The 26832-nt window shown below is 38.2% G+C and overlaps 1 protein-coding gene across 2 annotated transcripts; it reads left to right on the forward strand.

Annotated features, from left to right (window-relative positions):
* Positions 1 to 26832, forward strand: MEIOB (meiosis specific with OB-fold). 2 transcript variants are annotated; one of them, XM_007453562.1, is made up of 13 exons: positions 1 to 70; positions 2363 to 2420; positions 6670 to 6801; positions 8743 to 8815; positions 10990 to 11185; positions 13320 to 13420; positions 14332 to 14384; positions 14472 to 14567; positions 18545 to 18646; positions 20096 to 20249; positions 22892 to 23075; positions 23790 to 23876; positions 26722 to 26832. In XM_007453562.1, the coding sequence occupies exons 1-13, from the start codon at positions 2 to 4 to the stop codon at positions 26830 to 26832; spliced, it is 1416 nt and encodes a 471-aa protein (XP_007453624.1). In that variant the 5' UTR covers position 1. The 2 variants fall into 2 exon arrangements, with proteins under 2 accessions (XP_007453624.1, XP_007453625.1); XM_007453563.1 differs by lacking the exon at positions 23790 to 23876.

Raw genomic sequence — 26832 nt, forward strand, 5'->3', positions numbered from 1 at the left:
AATGGCTAACTCCATTGCATCAAAGAACTTTACTGCACTTTCAGACCTGCATCCAAATATGGCTAATCTGGTAGGTTTCAGCGGTGTAGTGGTTCATTTGATCTCTGTTGAAACTTTAGGTGGTAATATTACATTATGTCAACATTATTGATTCGTTTCAACATGTGCTGGTATAATTGACAAGTATACAGATACTGCATTAGTGATTGTTAGATATTAAACACTCCTAAACTTCTTTGTATTTATGCCAGCTAAATGAAAATTAGTCTTTCTTTTGTCTATGGATTAGGAGATTGTAGATATGACTAGTGATTGTTAAAAATTATCAAAAGTTTACTTGTATTATATTTTACTTTATTTATTTTTGGCTGCATTGGGTCTTCGTTGCTGCACAGGCTTTCTCTACTTGCTGTGAGCTGGGGCTACTCTTTGTTGTGGTGCATGGGCTTCTCATTGTGATGGCTTCTGTCGTTGCAGAGCACGGGCTCTAGGCACACGGGCTTCAGAAGTTGTAGCTCGCAGGCTCTAGAGCACAGGCTCAGTAGTTGCGGTGCATGGGCTTAGTTGCTCTGCGGAATGTGGGATCTTCCCGGATCAGGGATCAAACCTGTGTCCACTGCACTGGCAGGCGGATTCTTAACCACTGCGCCACCAGGGAAGTCCTTGTACTGTATTTTAATTAAATATTTAATAAGTACTCAAATTTAGCATTATAAAATTAAAACATTGTCGTTCAGCAGTATCTATTCTCTAGTCAAATTGCCCAAGTTATATACTGAAATACTTGCTATTATGCTGCTTTTATGACATAAAGGTACACAAAAGATATATTTCTGAAATCATTATGTGAAAATTCATTTTGGAGGAAGGGATTGTGGGGGAATCAGTCATGTCAACTATGCCTAGATTGTTAATTATTTAAAAGAAATCTAGGTGGAATCATCTTATAAGGTGAAGAATTCATTGTAAAGCAATTATCATACTGCCTTACTTTTCCTACCCCCAGCAGTCTGCTGTTTACATTTAGAATTTGCAAATCAGATTTCTTAAAATGGGATAAATTTACATATAACTTCGATAATTTGCAATTTAAACTTTATTAATGTTAAAAATAATTATTGATGTTACAGTTTTTCTTGAAAGGTAAACTATTTGCTAATTGCCTCTTCAGTTAGAAAATTTTACTCAATATTTCCATTAGTTGTTTTCCCAACAAAATTCAGTGAGATCTGCATGCATATGGAATTTAAAGAAAGAATAGCAATGTGTCTAAATGTAATAAGACTAGCTAATAGCTCAGCTAGGATGTGGTAGTCTTAAAAGCTTGAATGTATTTTATTTATATTTTTTTCAGATTTATTTTGGCTGCGTTGGGTCTTTGTTTCTGTGCGCGGGCTTTCTCTAGCTGCAGCAAGTGGGGGTTACTCTCCGTTGCAGTGCGTGGGCTTCTCACCGTGGTGGCTTCTCTTTGTTGCGGAGCACGGCTCTAGGCATGCGGGCTTCAGGAGTTGTGGCACGCGGGCTCTAGAGCACAGGCTCACTTTGTTGTGGTGCATGGCTTAGTTGCTCCCTGGCGTGTGGGAACTTTCCAGACCAGGGCTCAAACCTGTGTCCCCTGCATTGGCAGGCGGATTCTTAACCACTGCACCACCAGGGAAGTCCTTGAATGTATTTTAAATGTAACAGATTATTGCAAGGTTAAAATCAGTTGCTAGAATTAGTGATATAAATTCACCCTTTCAGAAAAAGGTAGTTATTTTTATTTCTTAAAGCATTTAAAAAATACTTAATTTTTCTTTGTTAGTCACTGAAGAGAACATTAAAAATTTTAAAGATGTTAGTATCTTTAAGGTTTAAGATCTAAGACTTCAGAGCTTAGATTTATTAGCAGCAATATGCAAGTTTTGTTACTATCTAATTTATGTTACTGTCCAGCATGTTTGCATTAAGAAGCTAAGCAATTTTATGTGGATTGTTAGAAAACCCTATATAAAAGAAAGCTTTGAAGACCATGGCAAATTAAATTGCATTATACATGTGCTTTGAATGAATTCAGTAAGGACTGATAGCATAGGGCAGTTACTGTGCTCCACCTAATGATTGAAAATAAAGTAGAAACATACTAAGTATTAAGTGATTATATTTGTAATATCAGTTAACTGTCTTATTACTTTGTACTACTCCTTGTGGAGCTGAACATTTATGAAGTTGTTTTAGATGTTTGTCTGGAATAAATACATTTAAATTGTTCCTAGTTAAAAATGTTTGTTAGAGTCAGTAAAATATAACAAGTCCATGAAATTAAATTTACCATCTCCATCTGTGTTTAATATTCGTCTTCTATAACCTTTTTGTTTTTCAGAAAATAATCGGCATAGTTATTAGAAAAACAGATGTCAAAGGCTTTCCAGACAGAAAAAGCTGAGTTCTGTTTAACTCTTTGCTTCATTTTTCATCAACTGTGGCTTATGACTACAACAAAATATATTTAAGTGATTAAATTTCTCATGCCTGTTTAACTCCCTAAGAGCAACAGCCATGTTCTTTATTGCATGGTAAAGTACTTGATTTAAGGCCACATGTGTGGCCTTATATCATTCTTAATGATTTTATTTGATATCTCTAAAACATAATTTTAAAAGCTGTGTATACAGTACTAAAATAGCTAAATTGGTCAACTCATTAATGTGTATCAACGAGTACTTATTGAGCACCTCCACTGTGTAAAACCCAGTGGGAAGGTAAGAGAGAGAGATGTTGTATGTAGTCTCATCATCCTCAGTTATCAAAGTGTCTGAAAGGATGGACATGGAGCTAGTTTGACTGGGCTCAGCACGAGTCATCTGAGATCTATTCTATGTACAGCTGTGAAATCCGGGTAAATAAAGCTGGGATGAGAATTAAATGAGCTCATACATGGAAAGGTGTGTAAGGCACAGTAAGAACTCCATGTTAACTATCAATATCAGCCTAAGAGATACAAGTACACAGGTAAATCTTCATAGAAGACAGAAAGGGACAAGGAGGAAGGTTTTCCAGCAGGGATATGTCCTGACAGTGTTGAGCGAGAGAAGTATGGCAGCAGTATCCATGTATTTACTCAAAGAACCAGACAATTCAGTGGAAAAAAATCATCTTTCACATGTGGAAAATACAGTTAAGTTTGGCTTTAGTGGTTCTTATTGAGTTGCTTGAACTGTGCAAGAATTTTAGGACTATGGAAACACAATCTGAGACTAAAATTAGATTTTTAAAATCAACTGACCCTCAAACTTTTGTAGTTTACATGCAGAGATAAACTATAGAATGCCAAAAGTAGCAATTCACTATTATTAGCTTTTGAAGTGTCAATGCTTTTTATTAAAAGGTACAGTATAAATCCTTCTAAACAGCCTGAGGGAATCCGAGCTCTAGTCAGCCAGCCAGTAATTTTGACAGAAGAAGACAATTAATTGTGGCTGTGTTAATTGACTTATGGTGTAGTGATAGGTACCTTTATTTTCATTTTATTTTTTATAATATTCTGTTGTTATTTTTGAGGTAAATAACAAAGATGTCATCTCCCACCCATACTCGTTTGTCTTCTCTTTACTGCATCATAATTAATTAGATCAGAATTACCACTTGAATAGTTTGAGAAATCCTGCATCTCTGTTTTCTAAGCTGTAAAAGGAATAACTTGAAATATATGAATTAGAAAAGGTCAATATTTATATATTTGCTTAAATTACAGCAATGAAATAAAATTTTCACCTATTAGATGGTGAGAGTAGGGCACCATTTCTGTAGTGTTTGACTTTTTTTTTTTTTTTTTTTTTTTTTTTTGCATTACACGGGCCTCTCACTGCTGTGGCCTCTCCCGCTGCGGAGCACAGACTCTGGACACGCAGGCCCAGCGGCCACGGCTCACGGGCCCAGCCGCTCCACAGCATGTGGGATCTTCCCGGACTGGGGCACGATCCCGCATCCCCTGCATCGGCAGGCGGACTCCCAACCATTGCGCCACCAGGGAAGCCCCTTGACTATTTTTTATAATTGTCTGTACAGTATTCCTTTTTTGGAGAAGATATGCTTACTGACTTTAAAAAACATTACACATATCAATATACTGTCATAAAAAATTCAAGCAGTGCAGAAGGTCATAGAGTCAAAAAGAGAAATTCTTCATTTAACCCTCAACTTTTCCCATCCCAGCCCCCACCCCAAAGGTAAGCACTAATCACAGTTCAGTAGATATCTATAATGTGCATTTGTATGTTAGGTTGTATTACTTTTTAAAAACTTTTAAAATTGAAGTATAGTTGATATATAATATTATAGAACTTACAGGTATACAGTATAGTGATTTACAATTTTAAAGGTTATATTTCATTGTAGTTATTATAAAATACTTGCTGTATTCCACGTGTTGTATAGTATATCTTTGTAGCTTATTTTGTACCTAGAAGTTTGTACCTCTTAATCCCCTACCCCTATATTGCCCCTCTCTCCTTCCCCCATTCCCCCCTTCCCCACTTCCCTCCTTCCCTCTCCCCACTGGTAACCACTATCTGTGATTCTGCTTTTTTGTTATATTCACTAGTTTGTTGTATTTTTTAGATTCCACATATAAATGATATCATACAGTATTTGTCTTTTGTCTGACTTATTTCACTTAGCATAATGCCCTCCAAGTCTATCCATGCTGCTGCAAATGGTAACATTTCATTGTTTTATAAAGCTGAGTAAAAATTTCATTGTGTATATATATGTGTGTGTGTGTATATATATATATATGTATATATATATATATCACAACTTCTTAATTCATCTGGTGATGGACAGTTAGGTTGCTTTCATGTCTTGGTGATTGTAAATAATGCTGCTATGAACATTGGGGTGCATGTATCTTTTCAAATTAGTGTTTTTGTTTTTTTCAGATATATTCTCAGAAGTGAAATCGCTGGGTCATATGGTAGTTCTATTTTTAGTTTTTTTAGATGCATCCATACTGATTTGCACAGTGGCTGCACCAATTTACATTCCCACCAACAGTGTATGAGTTTCCCTTTGTACATTCTCGCCAACATTTGTTATTTGTGTTCTTTTTTTTTTTTTTGCGGTACGCGGGCCTCTCACTGTTGTGGCCTCTCCTGTTGCGGAGCACAGGCTCCGGACGCGCAGGCTCAGCGGCCATGGCTCACGGGCCAAGCCGCTCCACGGCATGTGGGATCTTCCTGGACCGGGGCACGAACCCGCGTCCCTTGCATCGGCAGGCGGACTCTCAACCACTGCGCCACCAGGGAAGCCCATTTGTGTTCTTTTTGACGATAGCCATTCTGACAGGTGTGAAGTGATAGCTCATTGTTGTTTTGATTTGTATTTCCCTGATAATTAGTGATACTGAACATCTTTTCATGTGCCTGTTGGCCATCTGCATTTCATCTTTGGAAGAATGTCTATTCAGTTCTTCTACCTAGTTTTTAACTTGGGTTGTTAGTTTTTTTGATGTTGAGTTGTATGAGCTGTTGATGTATGTTGGATATTAACCCCTTATTGTTTATATCATTTGCAAATATTTTCTCCCATTCAGTAGTTTGTCTTTTCATTTTGTTGATGGTTTCCTTTGCTGTGCAAAAGCGTTTAGGTTTAATTAGGTTCCATTTGTTTATTTTTGCTTTTATTGCCTTTGTTTTAGGAATGGATCCAATAAAATATTGACACAATTTATGTGAAAGAGTCTGCCTATGTTTTCCTTTAAGAGCTTAATCGTGTCTGGCCTTACATTTAGGTCTTTAATCCGTTTTGAATTTATTTTTGTGTATTTTGAGTGTCCTAATTTCATTCTTTTACATGGAGCTGTCCAGTTTTCCCAGCACCACTTATTGAAGAGACTGTCTTTTCTCCATTGTAGATTCTTGCCTCCTTTGTCATAGATTAGGTAACCAGAGGTGCGTGGGCTTATTTCTGGGTTTCTATCCTGTTCCATTGATCTATATTTCTGTTTTTGTGCCAGTACCATACTGTCTTGATTACTGTAGCTTTGTAGTATAGTCTGAGGTCAGGGAGCCTGATCCCTCCAGCTCCATTTTTCTTTCTCAAGATTAGTTTGGCTATTCAGGGTCTTTTGTTTCCATACAAGGCTCACGGGCCCAGCCACTCTGCGGCATGTGGGATCTTCCCGGACCGGGGCACGAATCCGTGTTCCCTGTATCGGCAGGCGGACTCTCAACCACTGCGCCACCAGGGAAGCCCTGTATTACTTTTTAAATTAGCAAAACAATAAAGAAATTTTATTTTGGAAAAAAAGTACTTGCTGACCCCTAGTGGTATCTTTTAGCAGCACACATTTATTTGTTTTGAAATAATTTAGATCTGAATTACGACTTAGGTTAAAACAACAGTAAGAGAGAAATGGAGACTCTAAGCTAATATCTGGATGGTTCAAGCCTACATGTCATTTCCCTCCAAATATACAGATAACTGGGGAAAGGGAACATAGGGGTAACAGTGAGGTGAGTTATCTACCTTGGCAGCTTAGAATTCATAAAAGCATAACTTATATAATTTATATCTGAAATAATATTTTACACCATGTGTTTGAGTGTTTTTAGCATCAAATAATCATATTTGTTCAAAATTAAAATAAAACTTTTCATTTGAAAAATAAAAGCATTGGTTTTCCCTTAGATATTGGATCAGAAAGGTATACTTTCAGTTTCACCATTCGTGATTCAACAACCCATTTTGTAAATGCAACATCGTGGGGCAAGGAAGATTACATCAGATCACTTTCTGACAGCTTTCGTGTTGGGGAGTGTGGTAAGTTGGCATTGATTCTTAAACTGTTTCTTTTACAGTATTATTTCCATGATATGTTTGTGATAACTACACTGAGGGAGTCAAAATGAAATGAGACACAATTCTTATTCTCAAGAACCTTACCAGAAAAAAGTCAAGTGTTGAGTACAACACAAGGCATTCAGCATTTAATTGAAACATACAAACATGATAATCACATATTTTACTAAGTAGCTCTATGATCTTTGGTTTATTTCTATTTCACTTTGCATCAGTCCCTCTTGTGGCTCTAATCATTTATCTTTCTGTAAAATTATAATAGGGATGCTAAATAGATTTTGATAAAAGATATTTGAATTTTTAATGGATTTTAAGAAACCTTCAGCCTAAAATACCAAATCTTTCATATCATCTACCCACCCCAATAGCCCTCTGATGGTACAGTGTAGTATATTGAAAAGAACAAGACTTTGAGAACAGGTAGATCTGGATTCAATTCCAAGTACCAACATTTATTTCATTGTGGCTTTGAGAAAATTTCTTAATCTTGTTGGGTCTCAACTATGAATTAACACCCTATAGATTCTTGTGAATGTTAAATGAGATAGTGTGCCTGTTATAAAGTGTAGAACTTCGTCACTCAATAGATGACAGCTCTAGCCTCATACAAGAAACAAGAAAGCATGTATACCAGCTCTCTTTCATGGTAGAAAAAAGAAGGGAAAGGGTAACACGGACAATTAAACTACTCCTCTCCAACCCTGCAGTATCAAGCAGCCTAGTACCCATACTAGTTACTCAGTACCCAATCATATTATTAACTTTCAGGATTACATATAGTATCTCTCTAACTGAATAATAAGGTAGTTGAACATATGAACTATGAAGGCAAAAAACTTTGCAAACTTTGCAAAAACTTTACAGGCCCTTAGAAGCAGCCTGTAAGGATAGCATTGGGGGGAAGGTGAGCAAAGAGGCAGGGTCAGCAGGAGCCCAGTCTCATCCTGACCCAGATGGGAGCTCTGGAGCATGAGTGGCACCTCAAAGTGGTACCACCCTAAAGAAAGAGGCCTGGGATTTTGTACCCTGTATTTACAAGTTATTGGCTGAAGTCCATGCCCTACTCCCCCTACAAGCAAAACATTTCTTGGATGAATGCCAGAACATTAGTTACCTAGAGCTAAAGATATATTTTGGTATTAACCTGTGTTCCGTGTTGATGGCTGTTGTGAGGATGAATGAGATAAGGGATTTTAAAGGTGTAAATCTGATGATGCTTATAGAAGTAAATAAGATTTTGGTGTGGTAGAATGAAAAGATTACAGATTTTTAAATTAGAATTACAAATAGAACAGTTCTAATTCCAACTCTACTACTTTCTAGATTTAATACCTCAAGAAAGTTATTTAACCTCTGTGAACTTCAATTTCTTCATTTGGAAAAAGGGATAATAATGAGGGATGGTTGTGTGAGGAATTAGCAAAATAGAGCACGAAAAAGTCTAACATAGACAATAGGAAATGAAAACCCTAAAATGTTAAGTCATAAAGCTGATAAGTTGTGGGACTCAAATCAGGACCCAGATTTTGCATTGCTCTTTCTAACTACCACTATTATTTTTGAGGACAGCTGTGAATTGGGTGAAGATCAATTTATTTTATAGAAGGGCATGTTTTAACCAAATCAAATGTTCAGTGTAACTATTCAATAAAGTAATATTAATGTGGATCATATGTTGGGATTTAAACACAAAGTATAAGAAATGTCATCTGAGATCAAATTGATTGATCATACCCCAGGATTCTGTTGCTCACAGTGCCAAAAGAAAATGATTGTGAAGGATACATAACACCAACTCAAAATTAGAAATAACATTGTAATGTTCGTTGTTATGTACACTCATTTTTTAAACTTATCCTGTTACTTTTTTGTAACAGCATCATATTTTCCCCTCTGTTTTAGTGATAATTGAAAATCCCCTGATCCAAAGAAAGGAATTAGAAAGAGAAGAAAAGTTCAGCCCTGCAACTCCTAGGTAAATCTAGCACAGAGGTCAGAATGATTATTACTTTATGCCAGGATGATTATTACTAATAAGTTTATGCCAGAATGATTATTACTAATAAGTTTTTACATGTCAGATTAACAGAGAGCTTATTAAAGGTGTATACTTCAGTTTGAAAATTAGGAGTTTAATTCTGCTTCATAATATTTATCTTTGATTATGAAATAATTTACTTTGACATAGGATCACATAAAAAATGGCTTTGTTTTTAGTACTTTGATTCTCATTCTTAGATTACAAAAATCTGACTCTAGTCACATTAAAGCTGAACAGTGAAAAGGTAAATCATGGAAGTCATATATCCATTTTTTCATCTCAATTTCTAACTCTCTTCACATGCCTTACTATCTTAGTTCAGGTTACCTGGAAGCAGAGCCCAGAGGAGGATTTTTGTGCAGATGATTTGTTGAGGGAGAGCCCTTAGAAGCAGCCTTAAGGATAGCACTGGGGGGAAGGTGAGCAAAGAGGCAGGGTCAGCAGGAGCCCAGTCTCATCCTGACCCAGATGGGAGCTCTGGAGCATGAGTGGCACCTCAAAGTGGTACCACCCTAAAGAAAGAGGCCTGGGCTTTTGTACCCTGTATTTACAAGTTATTGGTTGAAGTCCACCCCCTATTCCTGCAGAGGAGGGAAGGCTTAAAGGTATTTCTGGCTGAGGGCAAATCTCGAGAGAGAAGGGAGTAGCTGGTAAAGAGCTCTGGGTGGGCACAAAAGTCTCTACTACACGTGCACCTGCACCCATTTTTCTGACCTCATCTTATAGGTCTCATTTCTCTGCAGCCACATGAAGAGTCCTCCACTTTATGAACGTCCTGGCCTCATTCTGCACTAACAGCATTGCATGTTCACTTCCCTCTGCAAAGAACAATATTATTTGCTCTTCTCACTGAAGTGTCAGCTTAAATGTCACCTCCTTAGATCTTCCCCCACCTACTCTGTCTGTAGTAGCCCTTCCAGTCTGCATTACTAGGACTTCGTCCTGTACACAGGGTATGTGTACCATCATAACCCTGATCACAATCTGGGATTATTTGATTAATTGTTCTTATCTGTCTCCCTCTCACGCATGTAAACTCCGTGAGATCATAGGTCTTGTGTGTCTTCCTCACCACTGTACCCTCTGTGCCTAGACTAAGGTCTGGCACATAATAGGCTCTCAGTAAGTGTTTATGGAATGAACACATGAATGGAGGGAGGGAAGAGCATCCTTGGCAGAGGGAACAAACATGAAACCTCCTGGCCTTTTCCAGAACAGTTAATAGTAGTTTAAACCTTATGAAACTGTTGATGTTTGACTATGTTCTTCTCTAAAACGGCAGTTTCATAGCCTAGGAATATGATGTGGCTGGAATATAGGCAGGGGAACAGCAGGAGGAGAAGCTCGAGAGACAAGCAGAGACACTTCACAGACAGCTTTGCTTGTTGTACCAACTTCATGCTTTGGTGATGGCTAGCCCAGAAGATCTTTTGAGCTGGGAAATATATTCATATTCGTGGTTTAGGAAGATCAGTTTGGCTACCTGAGGACGGACAGTAGGGGAACAAAGCTTAGGAGGCAAGCAGTAGTTTGGGTGAGAAGTGATGAGGGAAACACCTAAAGCAGTAGCAGGGGGAGGGGGGGGCGGGGGAGGCTCTGGATTAGAGGACTAGAAAGATGCTCCATGGAGGACACTTGGAAGTTGATTGGCTGGAAGGGGAAGAGCACCTCCAGTGTGTAAATATTGTGCATCTGTTCCTACAGAGCACCACAGAGGTAAGGGAAGCACATAGGCAGGGCAGTCAGTGTCATAGAGGTGGAAATCACCCTCCCCCCACCCCCACAATGTTTTAGAGTGCTTTTACACCCTTTTTTTTTTTACAGAGAAAGAAACTGAAACTCAGTATTGTGCAAGATCAGACTATTAGTGTGCTTAACACTCAGACACAGTTGGTCTTTAAAACATTTTCTTAATGAAAATACATTTTAGACAAAAAATATTTTACAAAGCTTTTCAATGTTTCTAAGAGTGAAAAGTATAAATCTTCTTAATATAATTTTTAAAATATAGTTTAAGTTACAACCAGAGTTTAACTGTGAACTTTGAAGTATTTTTCTATTAGAAAATCATTTGATATTAACTTTTGGTGTGTATTTTTACAATTTAGCGATTATAAACTATTGCTCAGTGAGAATCACTCAATGGTAAAAGTTTGTTCCAGTTATGAAGTGGATGCCAAGCTACTTTCTTTGATATACTTACCTGTTAAAGAGTCTTGTGATTATTATTCATTGGGTGACATTGTTGCAAACGGACACAGTCTTGATGGGAGAATTATTAATGTCCTTGCAGCTGTGAGGTCGGTAAGTTAAAACCCCAACAAAGCCAAGTTCAATTTGGTGGGGGGAGTTCTATTATTTTATTTGTGTTTGGAAAGTAATAATGAACTGGAGTAAAATTTCCTCTGTATCTTGATGCATCCTCCGTTGAATTTAGAAAATAACACTTCTCATTAAAGGGAAAGCAGCATTTTACCTGTGAATGAGTAGCAAAATAAAATTGTATTTGAATGTTAAATGCAGTACTCAGTCATAAATGATCCGCTAACTATATGAGAGCTTTTCATACTTGAGTTAAACAAAAGGCACAAATAGAAAGGGTAAATTCATTGACTTTAAGATCTCCAGGAAGTTCTTCAAAGGGGCTTAAGTTGAATAAATCAAGGAATCAATTCAGTGCGTGTTCTCAGAGCTGTCCTGAGTTGGGGGAGAGAGTGAGAAACCCACGGTGCTGCAGTAGGGGCCCTGTGAGCTAATGCATAGCATCAGGTGCTGAAAACCAGGGCAGAACGACACTCCATGGGGTGCCGGGGAATGTCTCACCATCCTTTGCTTCCACAACTCCCTCTTACCCAATTACTGCAGCAAGTTTTGAACTCCATTGGACAGATTAGAATCACTTGTCAGGGAGCAAATTTTCACAAAATAAAGTACATAAATAAAGGGGCAAGAAGAATTTCTCAATATACAGAATGATGATAATCAGAAGACAAAAAAACAGGAAATAGATTTAGGTACTTATAGTTAATGTTGTAAGTAATTGCTAATTGCATTTCCATATTAAATGACTGAGTGTCGACTATCCCCATGACAGGCCAACAGAGGCCTGCCTGCATTGTTCCCCAACCCAGCCCAGCCCAGCCCAGCACAGTGCCTGCCACACAGTGAACACTCAGTATCATTCAGGATGGAGGAATAAACACCCGATATGACAGTCTTGAAAAATGGGAAAAATTCATTTCTGGGCAACTTCGGTTCAATCTTACTTAAAGGCAGGATATGATCTCTCAATTTCCCTGAAATTCCATATAATGCCATTATATCACAATGTAGTAAGGATTTTCTAAAACTCAGTATGAATATAAAACCTACAACAGCTTTTTCCATGTCCCCCTTCCTGCCTCCACCCCTTGAGTCTGGTACCACCTTTCATAGGATTATATTATTTCTTTTATTTTCATGCCTTTTTTCTCCCATTTTGCTTCCATCCCTCTTACATTTCCTTATCTTTACGTTTTTATTTAACCTGTTTTCTTCCTTCTCGCCTCTACTTAGGTCTCTTCACTTTAAAACTCCTTTTCATACAGTTTTCTTGCATGCTGTGATATGGTAGGCCTCTCTCATACTCTGGCTGTCCTTTCCTCTGACTTTCTTTCTAGATGCTCTCTTCTGCAGGCAGCTGTGACTCTTTCTTCAGCTCCTTCCCAAGGAGCTCAGCCCTGACAATAGATGCATGGGTGACAGTGGCATAGGGGGCAGCTGACTGTCCATGCTTGGGCCATTGCTGTGTGACCATCAGAGGTGCTGCTGTTCCATTGAGAACTCCCTGAGGGCACAGAAGGGCCCCTGAGTTCACCTGTACCTCCATGATCCTCTTACACCACAGTGTGGACTGAATCAGACGGTATATCAAAGCACATTCCCATGTATCCCTCATTCGATTCTCACCAGCTTGTCCCTAGGAAGGCAGCAAAGGGGGTATCAATATCCATACCTGGGCTAGTAACATGAGGACACAGGCCCAGAGAGATGAATTCATCCAGTCACATGAACTCTGTGCCAGGCCCTGCGCTAAGCCATGGGGATACATAGATATTGAAAATGTACTTTCTACCTTCACTGAGTCCACATAGATGCCACCCAGGGACTTGTCATGGAGCATTTGTTCTGACATGGTGAAAAGATCCCACAGTCTTGACTTAAAGCACACATATCTGTATCTCTCTTCAATCAAAGTGTGTGACTTACAACTTAAATACACCTAGTTCAGAGATAAAAGATGCTGTTAAATCATCAAATATATTTAGTGATTCTAGCTATTTTGATATTTCTAATTTGTTGTTTAAAAGGTAAACATTTGTGTATTTCCATCAACAAATATTTAAGTACCTCTACAACTCTAGGGGAAGAAAAATAATGATTTTCTTCAATTTCTAAGGTTGGAGAGCCAAAATACTTTACAACTTCAGACCGAAGAAAAGGCCAGAGGTGTGAAGTTAAACTCTATGATGAGACAGAGCCTTCTTTTGCAATGATATGGTAACTTCCCACATCTGTTCCAAACGGTGAAATCTGTGCTATTATCACCAAGTCAGACATTTTAATTTCATCAGGAGATGATGGATTTCATATCAGGAGAGGAGTAATGATATAGAAATGATATTTAAAAAATAAACCTTTCTCTTGTATGTTGAGTCATTACAGTCTATGATTACCTTAAAATGAGATCTTTAGATGGCATGGGATTTCATAGATGGACTCTACTGTAACTTGTTTATTATTGTACTCTGTTTTGTAACAAATCGTCATTTACTAAGTCTCATTGATAAAGAACAAGCCAGACTTTCTGTGATTCCTTGGGTGGTACCCTGGAGCCAAGCCATGGAAAGATGGTAGAAAAGCAAGCATTGTCACAGGCTGGGTTCTATGGGGCTCCCAGTGTGTCAGATGTGGGGCAGGGCTACATCCTGAAGCATCACAGGGTATAACATGGTATTGTTTAGACTCCAGATGCCTGGGTACCAAAGAAAGCATTTAATTTGAAACAGGGCTTCAACCTATCAAGTCCCCTGAGCAGTTTATCCATTGTGGGGGCCCTCCTTTAATGGCACAAAAGAGTGACTTCAAAATTTTTAAACTTGTAGTCACTCAGTTCTAACTAGCCTGGAGTGACCTGGGTGATAGGAAGAGAAGGAATTGAAGGAGCAGAAGTTGTTAGAGATGAATGGTGCTGAAAGGAATGATTTTCATAGGTGTTAAATTTTCTGTGAAATAGGCAGTGTAGCCCTGCCAAATGCAGGAGAAGCCAAAATCCTTAACTGTGCCTTGGACCGTATGGGGGATTATTAACCTCATCCATTAAGACATCCTTTTTCTGGTAAATAATGTGGTCACTGCCAGTTTTTTTCTAATGTATTTGATTTTTATCACTTCTTTTTTAACACATGCAGTTGGGATAATGAATCTATTCTACTTGCACAGAGCTGGGTGCCACGAGAAACAGGTATAATACTTCAATGATTGTGTTCAATATTTGTCATTTTTTTATCCCCCTGTGTAATAATTTTAAAATGGCTTTTTTCCCAAACAGTAGTATTTGCCTCAGATGTAAGAATAAGTTTTGACAAATTTCGGAACTGCATGACAGCAACTGTAATCTCAAAAACCATTATTACAACTAATCCAGGTAAAAAGCTATCTGAAATTTTTTATCCCTTTGGAAATGTCTACATCATGTATTCTAATATTTGTGCAGTGTGTTTAAGAATGAAGCTTGGATTTCATTTGAATTAAAAGTGAAAAACTGCTTCATATGACTTTGAAAAACTTACAATGAGCTCTATCTTTGATATCTTTACAAAAGAAATGTGAAAAACCAGAATCTTTTTTTAAAAAAATAAATTTATTTATTTATTTATTTTTGGCTGTGTTGGGTCTTCGTTTCTGTGCGAGGGTTTTCTCTAGTTGTGGCAAGCAGGGGCCACTCATCATCGCAGTGCGCGGGCCTCTCACTGTCGTGGCCTCTCTTGTTGCGGAGCACAGGCTCCAGATGCACAGGCTCAGTAGTTGTGGCTCACAGGCCCAGTTGCTCCGCGGCATGTGGGATCTTCCCAGACCAGGGCTCAAACCCGTATCCCCTGCATTGGCAGGCAGATTCTCAACCACTCTGCCACCAGGGAAGCCCCAGACTCATTTTTAAAGCATCATCCCTTGTGATGATTTTGAGAGCTCATTGCTATTGATTGGATAACCTGAATTATTGACTATTTAAAAAATAAATTTAATTTTACTGCATTCAGGTAACAGCACTAGAGAGTGGAGAACATATATATAGTATCATTAGTTCATAATTGTTAGTGGTTGTTAAAGGGTTAAAGGTGTTCCAGCATGAAATCAGGGAAGCAGGTTTGGGGAGATGAGGGGTTGGTGCCCTTAAGCATCCTTAGAGTGCTTTGTAGTGCAGATAGAAAGATCAGCCCAACACTGCAGAAGAGTACAGAATTCCCAGAAGTGAATAATCCTTCAAAATCTCAAGAAGATATAAATATAGTAGGTATCATTTTAAATATAAGTTCACTCTACTGGTCAATAATGAAGCATTAATAGTGACTGAGAACTATAAAGCAATTTTGTCTTTGACCAAACTTACCAGAATTTTTAAAAGTAAAATTACTATGAGATATGATATAAGATAACAAGACTTTTTAAATATAAGTATGTTGGATCTTGCTCATCTACTGCAGGAATGTTGTCTCCTTAAAAGCAGTATCATGGGAGGTGATACAACACTCATTGATTTGTTCTTGTTGAGCTCTCGTCTACTGTGCACATGCTCTGTGCTGGGCACTGTTCTGGGTCCAGTGACAAAACACAAATATCTCTCCTCTCACAGAGCTCACGTCCTAGCAGGGGGGAGACAGAGAATGAACAATAAAGATAACACATCCATGAATTATGAAATGCTTGAGAAATAAAAGAGGAACAGGGTCCGGAGGGTCTAGAATGCCATGGTGTGTGTAGGGCAGGTTGCTGTTTACATAGGGTGGTCAGGTAGGCCTCACTGGGAGGGCAACATTTGAGCAAAGATGTGGTGAGGCAGTGAGGGGGTTAACCATGGGAAAAGAGCACACCAGGCAGAGGGACCAGCCAGTGCAAAGTCTCTGAGGCCAGTGTGGCTGGATCTGATAGAGCAGGGCAGGAGGAGGAGTGGAGGTCAGAGAAGAAATGGAGGCAATTGAGAAGGACTTACTGATAAAAGAATGCTGGCTTTTACTTTGTAGGAAAGGGGGAGCAGGGCAGTGACATTATCTAAGTTCTAAAAGGATTGCTCTGGCTTCTTTGTTGTAAATTAATGGGGACACAACCCTGGTCTGTTCTTACCACAGGGCAATAATGTCACTCTTCAATTACTTTTTTTTTTCTTTTGAGGAGGGTACTATGGTTTCTTATTTTTAATATTTTATTAATACTAATAGACTATTTTTAGTATATTTAATAACATCAATGATAGAAAATCTTCATCCTCTAAGGGTAAATTTGGTCTGGGAAAATTTCTAAAAGACAGTTGGATTTGTCTGGTGGAAAAGGTTATCAAGCTTGACAGTATTAATCGTATCAAAACCTCAAGACTAAGTTAATGAGACAGATTTGAAGGATGTTGTGCGTTTGGCTCTGAAAACAGGTTCACAGGGGAAATGTCAAAGTGTTTTGAGCAATGCTAACATCATTAGAATAAATGCCTTATTTCTCAAGGAGACAAATATAAAGGAGAATATGTATAACGGTGTGTGAATTTCAATATGCTTATTTAAATCAGTCTTATTTCTAATTTCCTGGGCTACACATGCCACATAGAAGTTAAGAACCTCTAAATGGTTTGAGCTTTCATCCTAGCCATCATGTCCAGGCTTCCTGCCCCGAGAGAGTTCATCAGATGGGGAAGGAAGAATTTCTGTCCCCCCACAGACAGTCTGGGATGACCCTGTTGTCCTTAGAGCTCTTGACAGCAGTGCCTACACCCCACCCTTCCTACCAGCTTCTGTCCCAGGATGCTCATTAATTTACAGATATTTAGTGAATGCCTTTTATTTGACAACTACTGAGGTAACTTTAACACTTTCTGGAACAAGGAAGTACATGAGTGGATGGATGCTCAGATGGATGGAAGGATAGTCACTATAACTGAAGTACAGAAGTGAAAGGGCAAAACCCCTGTCTGGGATTCCAGTCTAGTTCTGAGAAAGAACCAACAGTGATAAGACTTGTGGTACAACAGGACGAGGAGGAAGAAACCCTGACTCTGTCCAGGGGAGTCAGGGGGTCCAAGCATAGGCAGGACGGTTTGCAGAATGTTGGAGATGGTGAGGGAGGGCTGAAGACGAGCAGGTGTTAGAGGTTGGGGCTTGGAGTTGAAGGGTGTCAGAGTTAGAGAGCCCCTCTTCAAAATCAGATTCGTGCCTTCTGGCACATTATCTCACTATTCCTGAGGATACTCATGTCCCAAATTGAGGAGCAAGTTTGTTTTTTTTTAAGTAATTTATTTATTTGGCTGCTTCGGGTCTTCGTTGTGGCATGTGGGGTCTTTAGTTGCAGCACGCAGGCTTCTTTCTAGTTGTGGCGCACAGCTCCAGAGCACACAAGCTCTCTAGTTGTGGCATACAGACTCTCTAATTGTGGTGCGCGGACTCCAGAGCACACAGGCAGGCTTCTCTCCAGTTGTGTCGCATGGGCTCTAGAGCACTCGGGCTCAGTAGTTGTGGTGCGCGGGCTTAGTTGCCCCGTGGCATGTGGGATCTTAGTTCCCTGACCAGGGATCAAACCCACATCCCCTGCATTGGAAGGCAGATTCTTAGCCACTGGGCCACCAGGGAAGTCCCGAGGAGCAAGGTTTTTTTTTTTTTAATTATAAGAATCTTTTAAAAAATTTATTTATTTTTGGCTGCATTGGGCTTTCTGTAGTTGTGACTAGCGGGGGGCTACTCTTTGTTGCGGTGCACAGACTTCTCATTGCGGTGGCTTCTCTTCTTGTGGAGCATGGGCTCTAGCCACATGGGCTTCAGTAGCTGTGGCACGTGGGCTCAGTAGTTGTGGCTCACGGACTCCAGAGAGCAGGCTCAGTAGTTGTAGCACACGGTTTTAGTTGCTCCGCGGCATGTGGGATCTTCCTGGAACAGGGATCAAACCCATGTCCCCTGCATTGGCAGGCAGATTCCTAACCACTGCGCCACCAGGCAAGTCTGGAGCAAGCTTTTTAAACAACCTTAAAAATTTTTTTCTGACTAGAAAAGAAATACATATAAAATTCAAAAAATGCATAAAAGCATAAAAAGGAAAAGAAAGATCAGCTGTAAATTCACCATCTCGTAAGAGGTAATCATCTCTTTGATACATATTCTTCCAGATAATTTTGCTCATGTATCTTTTTTAAAATGAAAGGGAATTGTATGACAATGTTTTGTAAGCTGCTCTTGAAACTCATGATATCTGGTGTACATCTCTCTGTGTTAATGGAGCACCCCATCACATTGTTAATGGCTTTGTAATATTGTGTTTGATTGTATTCTTATGTCTTCACTTTTTACTGGTAAAAATAATTTTGGATCATTTACAGTGATTTAAAAAATAATCAGTTTGCTGTTTACTTATTATGCATTTTCAATTAAGATACACCAGAAGCTAACATCCTATTGAATTTTATAAGAGAAAATAAAGAAACAAATCCTCTGGATGATGAAATTGACAGTTATTTGAAAGAATCCACAAATTGTAAGTGATCTTTAAATATTATTTGGATTTTTAAAAGGCCAGAATTTGGGCCTATAAAGTTACTTAGTAAAAGATATTGTATTCTTATTATGTAACTGCTACACTTCCACTTTTTATTTATTTATTTTTGGCTGTGTTGGGTCTTTGTTTCTGTGCGAGGGCTTTCTCCAGTTGCGGAGAGCGGGGGCCACTCTTCCTCGCAGTGCGCGGGCCTCTTACTGTTGCGGCCTCTCCCGTTCTGGAGCACAGGCTCCAGACGCGCAGGCTCAGTAGTTGTGGCTCACGGGCTTAGTTGCTCCGCGGCATGTGGGATCTTCCCAGACCAGGTCTCAAACCCGTGTTCCCTGCATTGGCAGGCAGATTCTTAACCACTGCGCCACCCAGGGAAGCCCTATACTTCCACTTTTTAATAGGTAGTTTAAAACTTTTGGAGGCTTATATAACCTTTTGCCAATCTGATGAGAGCTATGACCCTTTCCCCAGAAAAGTAGCTGTACCCACACATAGAATTTTGCATAAAATGTCATGTGTTCACAGACCCCAGACTGAAACTTGACTTTAAAAGGGATGCTGGGAATTCCCTGGCAGGCCAGTGGTTAAGACTCCATGCTTCCAAAGCAGGGGGCGTGAGTTCTATCTCTGGTTGGGGAGCTAAGATCCCACATGCCTCGTGGTGTGGCCAAAAAAAAAAAAAGGGATGTGGTTTTTTGCCGTCTGTGGCTTATGCTTAGACACTCAGGAGAATGGCGAAAAGCAGAGGGAAAACTTCAATCATTCCCTGAAGGCACGTTCTTGTAACTTCATCCTAGGAGGTGAAATGCTTCCTAATAATTCCTCTTGAGAGAGTAACAATTGAATTAAGCATGAAATAAGTTATGCTGCAAGTCACATTAACTTGTAAAAGAAGAACTTTGTTATGCTTTCCTGGGGGATATTTAACATGTTTCCTTTCTTTCTTTTTGTTTTGTTTTGTTCTGTTTTGTTTTTCGGCTGCACGGCGTGGCTTGTGGGGAACTAAGCCACGTGGTGCAGCCAAAAATAAATAAATAAATAAATATAGTCTCTTCACCATTTAAAAAATTGAGTTGACTTGTCTTTTTCTTATTTATTTTTAAGAATCCTTTAGATATTCTGGATATGAATCCTTTATCTCCTTATAGATTGCTAGCATCTCCCACTCTATGGCTTGCCTTTTCATTCTTTTAATGGAATCTTCTGATGATCAGAAATTATTCATTTTAATTAAGACTAATTTCTCATTCTTTTCCTTTTTTGCTTTTATGTCCTTCTATATAATCAGTTTTAATATATCATATATAATAATTTTTCTATTACATAACTTAAGCTACTACATATTCTCATTTGAGCTTTGTAGCTTTTCTATTTGGATATAATCCTTTGGAGTTCTTAGAATATATTTAGAACTTCCATGACTTTTCTTTTTTTTAGTAAATACAATAGTTGATGTCTATACAGTTGAACAATTAAAGGTAAAAGCTTTGAAGAATGAAGGAAAAGCTGATCCTATCTATGGAATTCTTTATGCTTACATTTCTACACTGAACATTGATGATGAAACTACAAAAGTAGTTCGAAATAGATGGTAAGCAACCAAATTACTTTTAGAAAGTTCATTCTTGTAAGAAATAAAAACAGTTATTGTTAATATATATATATATATATATATATATATATATAAACAGTTAATGTTAAAATATAAATATATATTCCATTCCCTCTTCAATCCCTTACATTAACTATTAAAAGTGAAAAAAAAAAGTGCTGTGTTTAATGGTCTTGTATATAGCAGCACCAAGAAAGTGGACAGTTTCTCTTTTTAATACCTTATTTAATATGAATAAATCTTGAGTTTAGAAGACCGGTCAAAAGGAAGCCCACATTACATCCAACAGCTCAAACTAGCCTAGGTAGCTCTCAATCGACTCAATAAATGAAGAACTCAAATGTAAAATATATTTATTCCAGCTGTGCGAAATTACTACTCTTTAATTACAAAATAATACACCAGAAATTTGTTTTCACCCATAGCAAAAGAAGTGTTACCAGCAAGTTTGGCATTTTGCAGAAATGCTCTTTTAATGTGGAATCCATAAAAATTTGCATGTACATAGTGAATTTCCTGAATAACAAAGTTGTCAATAAGAATTTAAGAGAAATAATAAACTCTGGATGCTGGGTTGTTTTAGAAAAAGAGCTCCTTTACAGGAATAATTAACATGTATTGTTATGCCAGGCAATGCTCTAAGTCAGGACAGCAAACTGTTTCTGTAAAGGTCTAAACAGTAAATATTTTTGGTTTTGTGGATTATACAGTCTTGTTTGCAACTGCTCAACTGTCGTTGCTTTTGTAGTAGGAAATTGGCCTTATTTAATATGTAAACAAATGGACGTGGCTGTATTCCAATAAACTGTACTTACCAAAATAGATGGCAGACTAGTTTTGGCTCACGGGCTATATTTACTGTCAGCACAAACCCGTGTCCCCTGCATCGGCAGGCGGACTCTCAACCACTGTGCCACCAGGGAAGCCCCCTTGTTAATAAATTTTAAACTCTATAAAAGTTAAGCTATTCTTTGACATAATAGTGGTTATGCATTTGAATAGTGGTTATGCATTATGCATAAGTGGCTATGCATTTGACAGACTATTTAGATTCAAAATTATAATTGCCTTTTAAAGCAAAATTTAATTTACTGTGTTTCAGCAACCCTAAAATAGAAAGATATAATAATGGCGAAACTTTTAACTGGGGTGAGAAACTATTGTTTTATGACAATTCGAAAATTATTTTGGTGACCACATCCTATAGCAATACAAGTAATAGCATTTTAATAAATTATTTCAGCTGTATGAAGAATATGATTTCCAACCTCTCCTAGGTCAAAGTTAGTATCTACTTGCATAGAAAAGTAAACCCAAGTAGATTTAATAGTCTTAGCCAAAAAATGCTTGGCAAGAAAATTCTAAAATGTTATTGTGAAAGCCTTCCTATGGGTTTATAATTGACATTTTTATTGACATAGTTCTAGATTCACATGGCACTGTAAGAAATAATATATAAACTGTACACTTTGTCCAGTTTCCCCCAATGGTAACATTTTGCAAAACTATAGTATCACATCATAGACAGTAATGACATTAATTAAATCCACTGATCTTATTCAGATTTCCCCAGATTAATATGCATTGTGTGTATGTGAAATTTCATATAGTTTTATCATGTATGAAATGAAAAACCACCACAATCAAGAAATTGACCTATGGATTTTTAAAACATTGTATGATTTGGTGTTAAAGTTGAAAAAAACTAATGTAGAGGCTGTTGTGTAAGGCAGGTGTTTATTTTTTGAAAAATATTTTTCAAAAATTAAAAAAAATGTTATTGTCTCCCTTATTTTTCCTACATCTTTAATATTGATATCTGAGGAAAAGTATCTAAAATTTAATTCAAAAGTGATCTGTGGCTTACAAGAAACCAGTATCTTCAGATCATTCCCTCTGCTTGAGAAATTTGAATTAGTCTTTGCCTATTCAAATTGGCAAAGTAATGACTGCTTCAAAAATATAGAAGAGCATGGAATTACCCCTTAAAGAGAGGAGAATGTGTCACTAGCAGTACTAGCAGCATTTAGAGTGTGAACCTCCCCAAACCTCGGGTTATTCTGTGAATGTACAGAGGACTTAGTACAGGACCAAGTGAGCATTCATGGAACCCAGGCTTTCTAGGCACAAGACAGGATTCCTGCCCTCAAACTCTGAGCCAGGAGATAAACAAACATACCTGCAATAACATGGAATAGGATGTGATAGGGTGTAAGTCCATGCTGAAGTGTAAGTTGTGCAGCTGTTCAGAGAAGGGAGGGTATGGGGTTGGGGTGCAAGTGAGGAAGGCCCCAGTAGGGGAGTGATCCTGGGCAAGAACCCCAGCATGGGGGAAGGTAGGAGGCAGAACTGAGAGGACTGGCTTGTCCCAGTTTCTGAAGCAGGAATACTGAAAATGAGGTTGACTGCATAGAAAGCATGTTGTATTGCTGTGCATTGTTGCTTGTTATTTTGTAGGTCTGTTTTGTACCCTGCTCAGCACTGAGCACTCTGTAATTACTTGCTCTGTAAATATTCCAGGTGCTGACTTAGGCTAAAAGTCTAAGTGATAATTCTTCTGCTAGAGATCAGATTTGTCACTTAGGGCCTTCACATTCTATCTTGTCTTTGTTTCTTTTCAGTTCAGGCTGTGGTTACATTGTAAATGAAGCATCCAGCACTTGTACAACTTGCAACAAAGATTCTTCAGAATTTAAATCAGTTTTTCGCAGCTTCCATATGCTAATTGATCTTACTGATCACACAGGTACCCTCCACTCCTGTAGTCTCACAGGAAGTGTTGCTGAGGAGACTTTGGGCTTCACGGTAAATAATACAAAGGAAAATATGTTTAGAAATACTTCCAAATTGAATTCGCTTCCCCAAACATATAGGTTATTTTGGTGAACATTTGATAGAAATTAATTCATTAATAAAGAGGTCTGGGAAAAATCAATCTTGACTTAAACACACATTGTTTTAATGAACAAATAATTACATATTGCATATTAAAATCCTAGCTAACATTAACTGTTAGGAATAACAAGAGACGTCCTTGGTGACAGTGGAGAATAAACATGACATTTTATATAGTCAAATGACAATGGGCAAAACAACACCTTGGAGACACTGAGCAGGGTCCTCTGTGAGGAGGGTTTGCCAGTATTTCACCTACCCAGGTGCATAAGGTCAGCCATGAGCTCTTCCTCAGTCTGCCCCATAGCACAGCAGCAGAGATTAGCTTGTGTGCTTGATGTTAGGTTTGATGTTTTTTATTGTTAGAACCCGCTCATGAAGTTTACCATTAAGCCTCAGTGGTTTCCACTTTGTTAAGGGGGACTTTCTGTGCCGAGCCACCTGGCTGGCTTCAGACATTCAGTTTAGAGCCTTTCTATCTAGCCTTATCTCCTCCGTCAAGAGAATTGACCTGTAATTACTATGGATAAATTCCACTTCCAGTGAGCAAATTTGTTTTACATTATTGTCAAGATGAGTTATCTATATATTCTTTGGAAATATTTGTTTCATTTTTTTATCCAGGTAAATGAGTTTCTTGCAATGACGGATGAACAGAAAACAGCATTAAAGTGGCAGTTTCTTTTGGAAAGAAGCAAAATTTATTTAAAGGTTAGTGCATTTTATAGTACTATATTATTCTTTTTTTAAACATTTATTTATTTATTTGGTTGTGCCAGGTTTTAGTTGTGGCAGGCAGCCTCCTTAGTTGTGGCATGTGAACTCTTAGTTGTGGCATGCATGTGAGATCTAGTTCCCTGACCAGTACCAGTACTAAAACTTAACATTGAACCCGGGCCCCCTGCACTGGGAGTGCGGACTCTTAACAACTGTGCCACCAGGGAAGTCCCAGTACTATGTTATTCTATATGTTCAAGCAATAAGAAAATCCTGGAGTATGATGTAATAAATTAGGGAATTTGTTATATTTTTAATAAACTTATTTATTTTTATTTTTATTTATTTTTGGCTGCATTGGGTCTTCGTTGCTGCATGCAGGCTTTCTCTAGTTGCAGCGAGCGGGGGCTACTCTTTGTTGCAGTACATGGGCTTCTCATTGCAGTGGCTTCTCTTGTTGCAGAGCACGGGCTCTCGGTGCGCAGGCTTCAGTAGTTGTGGCACGTGGGCTTAGTAGTTGTGGCGCACGGGCTTAGTTGCTCCGCGGCATGTGGGATCCTCCCAGACCAGGACTCGAACCCATGTCCCCTGCACTGGCAGGCAGATTCTTAACCACTGCGCCACCAGGGAAGCCCAGGAATTTGTTATTTTTAATAATGCCCAGTTCCCAGATGTGCAGAAGGATTTGGCTACCATAGAAACAGTGGAAGTAATCAGCTTTTTTCATATAGTATAAAGGAGTTATAAATGATACAAAATAAAAAGACCAACAAAGAAAATATTAACTCCGTTAATGTTAACTCCAAGGCTAGGAACTGGGCTTTAGAGTCAAAGCTGGGTCCCGCCCGCCCCCATGTGTGATGCTCCTCACTTCAGTGAGCAGTATTCAATAGCAAGTTAAATGCTGCGGTGAGACAGACTTGGGTTTGTCTCCCAGTCCCACCATTCCTCAGCCTATGTGACCCTGGGGAGGTTAATTAACTTCTCTAAGCCTCTAAAATTCTGTGCTCCTACAACTCTGATCAGAGCAGACTCCCGCAGCAATAGCAACACTTCAGTGTTGGAAGGCCACAGAACCTTAGTGTTAAAAGTGTAAAATGGGCAGTGGGACAAACTCCCCTTGTTTTGCAAATGAGGAAAATAGGACCAAGAAATGTTGCTTCTTGCCCCAGGTCACAGGTGAGATAGGGCTACAGTCTACATTATTTCAGATATTTCCTCTTTTATACTCTTAAAATTTTTTGAGCTCTTAAGTGAGTTATATCTGTCAACATTTATTATACTAGAACTTAACATTGAGAAAAATATTAAATGTATTCATGAGCACACATTCTTTTAGCAGTTAGAACAATGATATCATCTCATGTCATGTAGCCTCTCGAAAACTACAGTGCACTCTGGTGAAAGAATGAGAGTAAGAAAGGCAAAGAGCATTTTCATATTATTATGAAGATAGCTTTGATCTCATGGATACCCTGAAAGAGTCTTTGAGAACACTGGGTCTGCTCCATCTCAGCCTCGTAAGCAGGTTTTCCCATTTTCCTGTGGCTTCCTTTCCTTGCAGCCTCAAGTATATCTGAATAGATTACAGACATGGAGTCACCAATGGCCTCAACAATATTTCTAGGACCTCAGTTTGAGGCCTCTTCATTACTATGCCAAAGGGGGAAAATTACAGTAATATACTGCATCTCATTCACCATTTGCATGAATCCACCTAAATACTGTATAATGTCTATACCCAAATCAGCATATACTCAGATCCTTGTCCAACTTTGTGGTTTCCCTCCAAACAGGAGGTACCAGTTGCTCTGAGTTTGATCAATTTAAATTCATGGTAACTTATTTATAGTTTCCCAAACTTGATTCAAATATAGCAACAAATTGCTCTCAAGTAAATGGATATTGTACCTTTCCGAAGAATATGTTAAAAAGATATTTGTCAGATTTAACAAAGATTTCAAGCAGGTAGTGGTTATATCACAAAATGTGATAAAGATTGTGAGCCTCAAATACAATTTCAATTGTTATAAATCAGTTAAAACAGAACATGTAATTTAAAAAATAAGAACTTACATTGCTCTGCTAATAAGATAAAAACAAAGGATTTCCATATAGGACATTTTGTATATTTATCATATTTCAATTAAAAATAATGGCTACTTAAAGTGGTTCATTTGGAGGGATTTCAAAGTGAGTTATTCATTTCAGTGTTTTAAAACACATAGTGATATTAGTATCACAGATCCTTGTAAGATCTGATATTAATGTTAAAGTATAATTTTCAAAAAGGTTAAATTGACTCATACAAAATAAAATGAATACATGTCAAAGATTTAATTCAATTCATTAATTAATGAAGGAAATTAAAGTGCCTAGCTGATGTGTCCTTCTACTCTATACTAAATAAAATGTTGGTGAGAGTGCTTTGTAAATTGTAAAGAGTGAGACATCATTATTAATCAACTGCATCATGATATCGTTGTGCTAACAGGTCACGTTACTGCTGCGGGTTCACGTCTGTCACAATTGGTTGTTTGAACACACTTTAAGCCCTTTTTTCTACATGTTGGATTTGAAGCGCCAACTTTCCTACCTGAGAAAAAGGTCATGAAAAATTGATGTGGATTTTTACAAAATTACTGTCAGAAGCCAGATCTATAATTTTTCTCCCAACTCTGCCTGAGACTGGAACTCTTTCCATTGTCTTACAGCTTTAATTGAAGTTTTTGTTCATATCTGTAAAGAAAACTCATTGCTGTTCTCTATTTGTGGTCGTTGGTTTTCAGCATTGTATACCAGGTGACTTTAGAAACTAACTCTCTTTTTCTCTCTGCAGTTTTTTTTATCTCATAGAGCAAGGGGTGGACTGAGAGTGAGTGTGCTCTCCTGTAAGCTCGCAGATCCTATCGAGGCAAGTAGGAACTTGTCTGGACAAGGAAATATTTAA

Source organism: Lipotes vexillifer, unplaced genomic scaffold (genome assembly GCF_000442215.2).
Source record: "Lipotes vexillifer unplaced genomic scaffold, Lipotes_vexillifer_v1.1 scaffold914, whole genome shotgun sequence".
In the NCBI taxonomy this organism is placed as follows: Eukaryota; Metazoa; Chordata; class Mammalia; order Artiodactyla; family Lipotidae; genus Lipotes; species Lipotes vexillifer.

Excerpts from the sequence above, each read along its gene's own strand:
- MEIOB (XM_007453562.1), top strand. The coding sequence starts at position 2 with ATGGCTAACTCCATTGCATCAAAGAACTTTACTGCACTTTCAGACCTG. Across the intron at positions 11,186-13,319 it reads TCCTTGCAGCTGTGAGGTCG|GTTGGAGAGCCAAAATACTT; the intron begins GTAAGTTAAAAC and ends TCAATTTCTAAG. Across the intron at positions 23,877-26,721 it reads GAAGCAAAATTTATTTAAAG|TTTTTTTTATCTCATAGAGC; the intron begins GTTAGTGCATTT and ends TTCTCTCTGCAG.